Source organism: Corvus cornix, chromosome 4, assembly GCF_000738735.6.
Source record: "Corvus cornix cornix isolate S_Up_H32 chromosome 4, ASM73873v5, whole genome shotgun sequence".
NCBI lineage: Eukaryota > Metazoa > Chordata > Aves > Passeriformes > Corvidae > Corvus > Corvus cornix.
Genome location: NC_046334.1, coordinates 33814136 through 33827209, shown reverse-complemented (window position 1 = coordinate 33827209; position 13074 = coordinate 33814136). Strand labels below are relative to the sequence as shown.

The following is a 13074-nucleotide window of genomic DNA, read 5'->3' as shown; positions in this document are numbered from 1 at the left end:
GCTTCTTTTAATTTTACATTACTCTGGTATTTTTAGAGAATAATTAGCTGAACTGTAACTTGATATGAAATATAATAGGAGACTGGGTGAAACCCTCCTTCTCTTTTTCTCCAGAGCAAGGCTGATCTATGGGACCAGCTCATTGTACACAACCCTGCATCCTTTCAGAGAAAGCCCCAGTGAGTTACTAAGGAGCTGAGAATGGATCAGCATGCAACAGTACAGAGCAAGCAGAACTCTTTATTATAAGGTTTTGATGGCAGTAAAAATCTGTACAAACAAGAGAGAGAAGGCTGCATCCTGTTATAAATGGTTGACTTGCTCTACCTGCATAATCCATAGTTATGAAACTCTATGCATCAAAGGAGATCTCTCTTTCAGAGAACAGATCCTGTTACACATAACATTCCTACATAACATACACATAACATTTCACTCATTTGGTTTTTCTAAATTCATGTTTTTGTGGACACAAAAAGAAAGTGAATATCATATAAAATGAGGTTTCAGATTATCTTATCTGAAAATCTAAAGAACTGAAGCAAGATCAAAGGGCTGTTTTGAAACTGAACAGAAAATAAATGATTTTAAAATATAATTAAATTACTTCCACTTAAAATAAACAAACTGTGCTTTGACTGCTGTAAGTATACTGTATTGCAAGGGACATTTTAAGGGATTTCAAAATACTTCAAAAAGCATAGTTCTTAGCATTCACAGACAGGAATAGAATTAAAAGTCAAAAGGTATAACCTGAGACTCCAACCTTGAGAAGGTGTTCCTGGCATAGTGCATAATGCTGTCAAAGTCATATGGTTCCCCAAGGGAGTTCACCTCTCCAGGCTCCATCTTCAAAAAGTTATATTCCTGACCTAAAAATAATTGATAATTATAGGCTCCTTAATATCTTTTTCTGTAAAGGTAAAAACCAAACAGGAAAAGAAAACCAAAAAAGATCCTAACCTAATTACCCACTGACATTCATAAATCTTTGCCATTTGGGAGAAAGGGTGCAACTTTATTATGCCCTCTTAACTGAGAGGGCAGACATCTGAAACACATATCAAATTATCAAATTTGTATATTTGGATTTAGAAAGACTAGTCTCATTCAACTAACACATGAAGGCCCTACACATCACAATATGCTTCATGTAGAGTCCATACAAATTTCTGGTTTGATTCTAAATTTCAAAAAGAAAGCATTTGACAATAAAGACTCCAGAAGAACGCTCCTCACTCACTAGACTGAATACTAAGTGTCTAACTGGATACTAAATCCAGCACTAAACTACTGGACACTAGAGACTTTGCTTCAGCAAAGGCTGCTCCCTGAGACTCCCTGTAATGCAGACACTACAAAGTCATATTTTCAAGTTCCAGCTGTTGCAAATTAACAAGAGCAGAACAGCAGAAAAAGAATTATACTTAGTTCATAATTCCACACCATGAGTTCTTTGACCTAATCAGTATAGTAGCAATACAAAGCACCACTTACTCCAGTTCATATTCGCACTGGAGTCTTGCAAAAAAACCCTGCAGTGATATTAACACTTTAACCAACATAAGTTGCATACTATAACAAAACCCAGTGTGTCAGTGTTCATGGCTTCCTGATCCCATTTAGTGATCCTCAAGCTCATGCCACACCACAAGAAGCCGTTCCAGTCAGAAACCAGAGACACAACTGGAAGGAGGAGCAGGCGGCTGAGGATAGCACTCCAGCTGATTTTCTCATCATAGCGAAAGAAAAGAGGAGGAGCTCTTATGGCATCTGCACAAGTCAGTAACACAGAGAGACCAGAAAGAAGGCTCAAACACGCATGCCCTTTCAGGACCTTAGAGACTTAAGGAAGTGTGTATCAGCTGCCAGTCTCCTTCCAAGTCCTAAATGAAGTGGCAAAGATTAATCATATCTCAAATACATTTTAAAATATTTTCTAAAGAAACAGACAAATACTCCAAGCTATCATTGGACAATTTCTGATTTCACCCTTTTTGAGCCTAGAATTCCTGTAAGTCAAAAGCAGTGTGTTGCAAAGACCATACATATTTAGGATCATTGCAAATGAAACATGCCTAGTTCCCTCCCATCTTCCCTACCAAATACAAGCAAGGGCACAACAGCTAGAGTGCCAAAGAGCTGACAGTCACAGTTTAAAGTTCTCAAGTTCCTCAGATGCTTTATCTCAGTAGCACCAAGGTCACTGACTAAAGCTGCATGTTCTACAGAGAGTGAGGTGAATAATGTGTAAACTGCGGGACCTGTGCATGTCTTTGTCACAGATTCAAAGTCCTTCACCTTACCTCTCAGGTCTAAGTCTCTTGGACAGCTAAAAGCTACTGACATATTTCTGCTTAGCATTCACTAAAGCCTACAAAAGAAAGGCCCTTCCCTCAAGCACAGAAATAGGACTTTTAAAGAGCCTTTAGAGCAGTGGCTTCTTCCAAACTTTTTGAGCATGATTGTTATTTTGCTCCTTCTAGCCTTCTATTTAATGGCTTGCTACACTGCCAGATCTTTGGAAAGTATTATATTATAATTTCAGCATTTTATATGTAAATCAGCTTGAGATCAGTCAAGGTACGAAGAATAGCAGGCATAAATATGATTTCAGCTATTCAGCACTCAGTTCCAATAGAGTTGAGCAGATAAAAGAAACACCAAAAACAAACACATGATTTTTTTTCCAAAATACTTATCAGACTATCTCACCAGGTTGGATGTTTTCTCTAATGATGGTGACATGGTCATCACGGTCTGGTCGTGTATGTTCATGCCAAAAACCTATCACATGACCCAGCTCATGGACAACTATGCCAAATTTATCACAGTTCTTGCCGATAGATATAGCCTGAGGACCATTTCCCCTTCGACCCACATAAGAACAGCACCTGTAATTAAAACACAAACACAGGTGAAAATTTGCATAGATATTTCTACAAACCACATAGCAAATTCAGTTAAAAACTTGAGAAAATAGTATATAAAAATTCTGCAATATAATGCACAATGTAATTTTGGCACTCTCACAAACTAGATCTTCTACAAGAACAGTTTATTATTCAAAATACACAAGAATGGGGCATTTTTTTATATTATTCAAGGTCTTAAAAGATGTTACTTAAAAGATGTCACCGTTGTGACAATCTGTTCAGTCAGTCTATAGCATGACACAGGAGCTTGTTTTCATCTAAAGAATAAAAATAAATGATACTCTGATGAGAGCATGAGCTATCATCTCTTTGTGAGTCATTGATAAAAATATTAAAAACGACAGGTTGCAGGACAAGCTTCTGTGATGTTGCACTTTCAGTCACAGCTTGAGTCCAATCCATTTAGTACAACCCTTCAGGCCCAACCATGCCACCAGTTTTAACCTATTTAGTTTTCAATTCACCCATAATCCTGCAAAATCACCTTGGAGACTCAACATGTTTAAACACATTTGTTTAAATCCTAGAATTTAATTTGCAGTTAAAAACCTTTATGATCTTAATACAACACATGATGGCAGTGCAAGAGATTGATGACAATTAAGTTAGGATAAGCACATATAATTGTGGAAAGGCAGAAAGAATCCTTTTGTTTAAAACAGTTTAAACACTTCTGCAGAGTCTTCATGCTTGCCACTGTGTGGAAACTCTACAGAGAAAAATTGCAATGCAGAACTAAAGAACATTAATGATTATTTATGGCTTAAAAAAATCAATAGGTTATTGATACCTAAAGTTGTAGACTGTTTAACACTTTTTCCATAGTATTAACGTGCCTATTTTATTGACTTCATATACATTGCGTGCTTCAGCTAGAAAAGACATTTTTGGTGGCCTAAAAGTTTCTCTATATATTCAATATAGTTATTTCACAGTGATACTTTAGAGATGAACAGATAAAAGGGAAAAAAGAAAAGGAAATTATTTTAAATAGTACCTTCTGTTATGTCTCCTGCTTTGCCTTTATTGACACTACCGATAACAAGGGCAAAATAATAAAACAAGAATTTAACTACAGTCTATCTCTTCCTGTCCTTCTTACTTCTTTTGGACCAAATGAGGGTCTAACTTTTTAAGGCTGTGCATTGTGTCTTGAAAAGGTCAGGCAACCAAACGTCCAGTATAAAACATTAAGTTATTAAGGCAATTTTAAAATAAGAAAATAAATACCTAATTAGCCAATTTACCAAATAAAATTAACACCACCAAGAAATGATTGTTTCTTGAAAACAGAGGTGTTTTGGACCATGTCTGAAAGCTTTTAGTGGTGTTTCATAAATCAGATAGATTTTTAGCTGTTTGACAAAATAATTTGACATTTAATCTTACAGTAATAAAACAGAAAAGTTGAGCGTTCTCAAATGAGTTGAAAGACTGAGGGTACCTCATCTGAAAGATTTGAAAGATGTTTTTTTTCCTGAATAATTAACTGCAATTGTTTACATAATATTTATTCCTCTAGGTTGTCTAACACTACATCTAAACCCCAACATATTGGGAATTATTTTTTTTAATGCTAACCTGCTCCTAAAAAGTAAGCAGCCAGAGGATGAGAGTTCCCTTACACTGGTTACTTGACAGATTTCAAGTACTGCCTGGAAAATGTAAAGAAATTTATTGACTGTTTCTTTACATGCCAAGGAAAATTAGAATTAACACCAAGTCTTCAAATAACAGCAGCAGTTCACACTTACACAGGGTCATTAGGATTTGCCAGGTTGAATGTCTTGTCAAGCACACCAGATACATCCAATTAAGCTACAACAATTTACCTCAACAAATGCACTGAGACAATAAGGAAAACTAAAATTAAAATATCTATGAAGTAAATTAATTTGCAATATTATGGGTTTGACCCCAGGTGTGTTTGGCAAAAGACCAAGATCTCTGTGCTGTAGGAGTACTTGTCACACCCCTTAAATTGAATCAGCTGGCCGGTTTTAAAGCTCATCTCTTTAATCTTTATTGCACCAGACAGCATTTGGAGACAGTAACTATTTATGAATCTCTAATTCCATTTAATCAGTCTAGCTGATCAATGATGGTTAGCAATGAGAAACAAATGACAAAGAGAAAGTGATATGACTGGAACAATATACCCTTTCTTTTAAGCAATATTATTTCACAACTACTGCCAAAAAAATTCTTAATACGAAGGAAGAGAGAATCAGGCAGGGTCAATGTTGCCCTTTTTTTAAAAAGCTGCACTCTTGCAAATGTCGTAATATAAAAATCATCATAGGCCACGACATCAGCTTGCCATGGCACTGACTAAATGAAGATGTGGATGAAAAACTGCAGAATTTCATAAGTATACTAGGACTGTGTATCATCACCTTTATGTTACACAAAGCAAGAAAAAGAGGCTCACAAAATTCTCAAACAAAATCTCACGCAGGAAGCAGAGTGCTTTTCTTGGTGAAAACACCTCTTTCAAGCACAGATATAACTCAATTTGTAGAAAGGAGATATTGGCTATGACCTGGCTTGGCGAATTTGCTTTTTGCCAAGGATCAAGGTGCAATTGTGGTTACTAAATGTTCTGATTCACTACCCTAAGAGGACTTGTTGTGATGGCAGAAGTGTCTACCTCTTCTTTATCTGCTCAGTGGAGATGCTCACCCCAGTACTACAACCAACATTCCTCAGCTAACATCTGCCTATCCCAGTGTATTTATACAAACCACCCCTCACCGTTTATGTCACTGCACCACGCTCTGGACTATGGCAACCTGTGCCTTGCTCACAGCCCTCCTGCAGGCCACACCACAGCCAGCAATGAAGCTGTGCCAGCTGCCATGGGCAGGAAGAGTGCCAGCTGCCAGGGTTATTCAACTCCTGAGAGCATGAATCAGCCCTCCCCTGTGCATGGATTATTTAGCACAATTCTGGTTTCTCCTCATTTTATAAGAGTGACTGAGCACCTTTTATAACATATTCTTTAGCTGAAGTATGCTACAAAGGTGCATCTCAGACAATGAATTTACCTGTTCCACCAACTTTAAAAACTTACCTGCAATGCCTATTTAATACACTAGCAAGTTCAAAAAAGGTTAAAATATTCATCTGTTCAGTCTACAATGCTTGGGGAATCATATAAAAGAGATTTGATTTTCCTGTATCTCAGACAGATCTGCCAAATACATAGACAAGAGGATACAGTAGCAACTGCAATAAGTCATCTGAATTTTGTCATAAAAATTGTTTAAGTCTTCAAATGGAGAACAAAAATTGCCACAAATTGCCATCAAAGGCATGCTGAGCTACCAGAACAATATGAATAATTGTTCCTTTTGATTTTGTCTTCCTATGTAAAAAGAAGCTTGATTTTGTACTCAGTAATATTTATTAACAGCATGTGACTAGATGCCATCCCAATTTGCTGACCCCTTTTTGGCTTTGCATACAGAGAAGTATACTGACTGAGTCTTCAGGCACTTCCAATTTTATAGGAAGAAACATAAGGATAGAGAAGCAGTAGTGAGCAAAGAGTATTTTGAATCTGTTACCGCTTAGAGTCTTATTTGCCTTAATCAACTAGATGCATAAATACTTGCTGTAATTGACATTAATGCCAGTGTACACTGCTTGGTAGTAGAATCACAAACAAGTAAGTAAATTAAGTATCTTAATACTATATTTTTACTCTCACATCTGCAGCTCATGGATACAAATGACTATCACTAGTTAGAAAATGTCAAAGTACTGAGTTAGTGATTCAGCTATATTATGAAGCCATATTTTAATAATTAACTGTTGTCAAACTCAGGTTAAAAAAACTAGACATGATGACAAATAGTTTAAGACTTCAGCAGACTAAATTATTCTGATGGGAAGGAGGGCTCCAGCTGTAAAGCTTTTGAAATTTTTCCAAACAACTGTCCATAAGCAAATTAGAGAAATTTGATAGCAAGGGGGATATAAAGTTGGTTGGAATATTACATGACATTAAGATAGAGAAGATGCTTTTTAAACTTGCAGTCAGAGATAACACTGCTAAATGCCATGAAGACAAGCCTGGAGTTCATAGCAACTTTAAGAGGTTATACAAAAGATGTGGAAAGGGAAATATGGAATTACTTGATGTCTTAAGATGTAAAGACTGGAGCCAATGATGACGTGCCTGTGCTGTGGAAAGAGCTCTGGCTCTTATTTGGAATCACATCCCAACCAGCCATGTGCTGAACAAGACAGCTGTTGAGAAAACAGGAAGGCACTGTGCCTAGGTACCTAAGTGGAAGGAGAGGCTACAAGATACATGCATTAGCTCTCCCACTGGCTCAGCAGAAATAATGACTCATCTGGACAAACATACCGTAGTTTTGGGGCTATCCATTTCAAGAAAGATATGGACTAGCTGAAAACAATCTCAAAGAGCAGTGTGATCAAAGGCCTAGAAAATACTATTTACCAGGAAAGATTAAATGAGTTAGGTGTTTTCTAGCCCAAAAGAATATAGAATTCAGGAGAGACATAATAACAGTCTCAAATTATGTAGTAGATTCCTTCAAAAAGTAAAAGGAATTTCTTTTCTATGGCCATAGTGAAAAGGAAAAAAGTTAATGTCCTGTAATTACAGTAAGAAATATCTGGTTTAGCTATGACTAAAAATGCTGCCCCAACTTCCTACATTTCTTATATTAAGGATGCTGAAGCAATACAGTTCCTACAAGGCTGTGAAATATTCCTTTTTGCAGGTTTTTAGAACCAAGTTAGATAAGCATATATCAGCGATGATATAGGAATAGCTGTTTCTGTCTTAAGAATACATTAGACATCTTTCTGAGATCCCTTGCAGTCCTATGGGTCTGTGATAATCAAAACTTCTCTCTTATTCATTGCTGATATGTAACCTCTCAACTTTAAGAAAGTCATGTATCTCTGATAACCAGCTGCTATATTTCAAATATGCTTTTTTAATCACTGCCCTTCTGGGATGATCTTCCCATGAACTGTTTCAAGATATAATGCATTACACTCCAAAATATTCTTATTGTTTACAAAGGCTCAGTAACACTTCACTTACTAGTGTGCTAATGCTGTCATATGAGACTTTTGTAGATACTGCCACCTGAATTTCCACATATATGACTCTCCACTTTGTTATGTTTTGACTGTGTGCTCTTTGGGGCAGGGTTTATCATTTCGTTTTTAATTTCAACAGTGCTAAGTACAATAAAGTCTCCGTCATCTGTGAATGTTAGCTGCCATGGTAGTACAAACAATACTGACACAATGTGCTAACAAACCAACACAGCAGGGTGCCATGGGAAAGAGCTGAAGATTAATTTCAGTGCGACGGGCCATGTAGCAGAAAGTGTTTGCAGTTGGTTTGGTGTCACTTTAGTCTGGGCTCTTTCCGTGGAAAATCCTGCGTCAGCACTGGATCCTGGTGGGTAGTGCACAGTTCCTTCTCACCCAGAGAATATATGTCCTTATTTATCTGGATCTTCCTGAAACAATTTGAGGACCCCTAGAAAAATCATTCACCTGCCTCTTCTGTTTGGCTTGGCTTTTTTTCCATCAATGATGGACTTTTCATAGCTACATTCTTCTTTTTTTTTATTTTAAACTTGTTACAGCCTTTGTAAATTATTTGTATTTTGAAAGTATCCTTCAATAAAACAACATTAATGATAAAGAATAATATAGACTTTGGAGGTAGATACTTAGTGTATTACAACCTTCTGGTTAAAGCTGATTATAACCCAGCCTTCCCCCAAAGTGATTTGATCTCATGAAGCCTAAGGAAGAGTTCTTTGGCTGGAGAGATTTTCTGTTATTTGGCTTTGGGTATTTTGAAGTTGTAGAATTTATATTTGGCAGGTATCCCCATAAATCTCTTTCTAAACTGCCTGAAAACACTTATATCTTTCACTCTTCTGTTTAAATTGCTTTCTTCCTCTGTGAGTGCAAGGGAACCATCATGATTATTCTCTGCTTCCCATTTTTCTTCCAGCTGTGTGTCAGTATCCCTGAATCCTATTTTACAGGTGAATCCTATCTTACAGGTTGCATTAACTAAAATAATATCCATGCTGGCTCAGAACAAAAGTCCATTTCATTTGGCACTGTTTCTAACAGGGCTCTACAGCAGACCTAGAGTGGCACAAGAACATGGCAGGATACCAAGAATAAGCTCCCCTGTTGCAAGGATCTGCAGCTCAGAGACTTTCAGGGGCAAAGGCTATGCCTTTCAAAAGCAGCCTAGGAGTAGGTTTTATTATGTTGTCCTATACTTTAAGAAGGATATCATGGGTGCTTTAAACAGATAATTCTACATGTAATTTTAGAGGCTATAAATGAAATACATTCAGGAGCATTCCTACAATGCAAGGAAGTCCCAAAACTTCTTTTCACTACCTTATCCTACTACGATTCAGAAGTAGACAAGCAAAGGGCTCAATGATCAGGAAGGCAGTAAGACAAAGCTGTTCACTGCAGAGCCTACAACCCAAACAGGAGATGACCGTCAGAAGTACTGAATTTCCAACGGCAGTGTGCCCTCTTCTTGGGAAATGAACATGGTGCACTCAGGAAGTTCACTGAGCACTATATAAAATTAAGAATTCTGAGAGGAATAAATAGCAAACATAGCTGACTGAGGCATTTGTGAGCAGTAATATCTGAAGATGGAACGTGGTGATTAATGGAAGGCTGCACTCATGAGTAATAAAACCTGTTCTGTTCACTTTTATGTATCAGTGACCTAGAAGAAGGAATTTGCAAAACGGTCATGAATTTGGTGGTTAAATAAGTCTGGGCAAGGATACTCCAGCAATACGAGAGCTAAAATTACAACAAACAACAATTTAGCTGGAAAAGGGATATGGGATAGATGGCCATACATAATTCATCAGTAAATATGTGACATGGAGAAAGCTAAGAATAAACAAATGATAAACCTGATATACCTTCAGAACAACACATATGAATATTGGAAGCACGACAGAAAGCCAAAAATAAAAGTCTCCTATCTATGTGTATATATAGCAAGATAAATTATCTAATAATAGACAAAAGAGGTGCTACTTCACAAAGTTACCACACACACAGTTTCAATGAACTTAAAGCCAGGCAGAACAGGCTCATCATTTAAAAGCAGTAATTATTTGTTCATTTTCCTGTGAAGTAGATATTCCCTTCCAAGCGCAAAGCTGACGAACATGGCCAAAGGCTGAAAGCAGGAGTGTGTGTCCCCCACAGGTGCACACTTACCCACAGGGTCTGTACGTAAACACAATGTAGCTTTCCTCGTCGCTGCGCTCGATGAACGTGACGCACGTGTGCTTCTCCCAGTGCCGCATGGCCTGCTTGAACATGGCTCGCTGCGTGCCTGCAACGACAATTGTAGGAGATTAAACCAGAGCTTTTCCTGAACTGCAGCTTCCTTCTTACGATCAATACTAGGAATATAGGCCTGGAAGCACTCGGTGAATCATGGAGCCCCGTGTGTCCCAGCAGTCCCATGTATGGCAAGATTCCAGCTAAAGGGATACTCAGGCCATAACTTATGTGCCTGCAAGGGGGCTAACAGTGCCTGACACACCCCAGTAAATATAAAATCTGCAATAAACATCACGACTATGTTACACCAGAGGAAGACAGCAGAAGAAATACAGCGTTGCTTATGTGCCTGCATCAGCATAACATTTGCTAAGCAATTTCCCAAATGAAACTGTCAAGTGAACCACATTGTGGGAGAAAAAAAAAAAAAACAGAAAGAAAAAGAACAAACAAAATTGAGTAACCCTAGATCATAGCTATCTATCTAGTAGAAAGAAAAAAAAGTTTAAAAAAAAATCCTACAGCCTTCAAGTCTGGAGACCAGTTTCATCTGAGCCATGTAAATAGGCATACCAGTAAAAATATTTGATTAAAATAAGGCTGTTGGGAACAGGGACCAGTCTCCCCTTCTTTGCATCAAAATCTCTCGGAAAACAAACGATCCATCAAAAATGGGAAATTCAGAATTCGGTAAAACACTAAGCACACCTAGATATTTGCTTTAAAAATGAGAAATACATCTAGAAAAGGTTAGAACTATCCCCTAGATGGAGAAGCAGCCAGGCCAACTCTCAGCACAGAACACAAAGCTAGCTAGTATACAGTCCTTCAGAGAGTAGAGCAATGTAAATTCATTGCATGACGAAAGACAAGGCTTATTGACATAGAGGCAGCATGTGAGAATATAGCTGTATTGCTTCTGAGCTGAAAATCCACAAAGAAGAGTATTATTTGGCAAGAATTTGCTAGCAGAAATACACTCACCTTGAAGGTTACATAGGATAATTAAACAAAAAATCTAACCTTTTTAAAACTTAAAGACAACAAAACCTGAAAGCTCGTAAAAAAAAAAAAGTTCAAATCACATCCGATTCTAAAAAATAAAGGTTATTCCATCCCAACTTGCCCTTTTCTTATATCTTTAAGCAGTGTTTTCTAAGCTTTAGAATTTGTCTTTCATTATGAAGAAGGCAAAATCTTTAATATGGTGCTTTTCATTTAGTTTACTACGGTTATTTCAGAAGACAGTAATCCTAAAGCAAAGGTCACATTTGGTACAGTACTATGTAAATACCCAAGCTGAAAGCTTGACTGTAGCTGTCAGTTTGAAAGAAATTACTCTGGTTTCTCCATATACACACAATGTATGAGCACTTGCATGTTTCCTTTGGTTCCCTGTATTCTCGTGCACAATAAATGTTATTTCATATATTTTCCCTTATATCTTTGCTTTCCCTGCTCCATTTTTGTTTTAAATTGTCTCTTACAGCCACATTGATATTGATCAATTTAGTTTTCTGCCAAGAATTCTACATATAGGGTAACCAGTCTTTCTTCTTGTTGTATGCAATGTCTGTGTGTGCCCATCTGAAAGCCGAACTGAGGAATGACAAAACACATTGAAGTCAGTTTGTTGAGTGAAATCAGTTTAGAAGAATACATGTCAGACCAGCTAAATTGGAGATATTCTTGTGCTAAATATACAGCATTAAAAAAAAAAAAAAAATTCCTTGGCATTCCATTACTTAGGCTCATGGAAACAAATGTGAAACAAGAAATATTAGGTAAAGAAATAGAACTTTCCCTCTCTAAAACGTTGTTACCCGTTTTTTATTATGTAGCTTGCCTTTGAAAACAATTAAGTATGACTAATATTTTCAAAACAGATGTACTTCAGGCCTGTTCCAACAGAAACCCTTCTACTGACTTCCATTGCATGACTTCACTTTTAAAAATTTAAAACAACAAAAAAAAGGCAATTAAAAAACATTATCTTTCCTCTTTTCACCCAAAGCACAAAGCTTACCAGTGAAATTTCCACCTATTACATATGGAATGACACCACCTGGCCATATTCTTTCTGTTCGTGATGTAGCAGCTCTGGGAAATCGGTTTTTCTCACTTTTCCCTGAGAATTTTACAGCAGTTCTTCCTTTAGATGTATTATTTTGCTCAAAACCTGCAATGATGATTAAAACACTGAATGAGATCACAAACACATGAAAAAAGAGAGCAATTATTTTCCAGCAGATCAAACTCAGATTATTTCTTTATTGCCCTTTCAAAGTAGGACATCGCTGTTATGCGACGGTCTATCATTACGTAGTTTTCTGAGAAGGAAATGAAGTCTGAATCTTCGTTTTTTTAATATATCTAGAGCAACAATCTTGCACATATGTTTATCAACTGGGATGTGCATTGCATGAGTGCACCTAAATTTTCTCATTTAATAAAAATATTTAAGAAATCACACTCCCTGTGGTTTTGGTGGTGGTTTTTGGGTTTCTTTTTCTCTGCATTTAGTTTTGGTCTGATTTTTTTCAATAAATGAGGATTTTTCCAGCAAAGAGTGACAGACTTTAGACAGACTCAAAGTTATCAAGACATTCACTATCCCTTTCATTTGTATGGTATGATCTGGAAAAAGCAAGTACATGGCCATCTTTAAAGCACTGGACAGTAAGAAATCATACATATTTCGTAAACTAACATTTAGAACCCCATGGGTAGGTATTACTCATGGCTGGAATTTCTTTACAAGAGAAAAAAATGTCTACCATTTTCAGGGATA

At 37.0% G+C, this 13074-nt stretch overlaps 1 protein-coding gene across 3 annotated transcripts in view; it reads right to left on the bottom strand.

Moving 5' to 3' along the window:
* The window catches only part of TLL1 (tolloid like 1), a 130349-nt gene that overhangs the window by 53276 nt on the left and 63999 nt on the right, over positions 1-13074 (bottom strand). For all 3 annotated transcript variants that reach the window (XR_005601743.1, XM_039550797.1, XM_020584732.2), the window contains exons 4-7: positions 12310-12462; positions 10215-10332; positions 2716-2894; positions 767-872 (exon numbers count right to left, since the gene is read on the bottom strand). Coding sequence is in view for 2 of the 3 variants with exons in the window: in XM_039550797.1 (XP_039406731.1) it covers positions 767-872; positions 2716-2894; positions 10215-10332; positions 12310-12462 (556 nt within the window). In the remaining variant the exon portion in view is untranslated. The remainder of the gene's footprint in view (positions 1-766; positions 873-2715; positions 2895-10214; positions 10333-12309; positions 12463-13074) is intronic.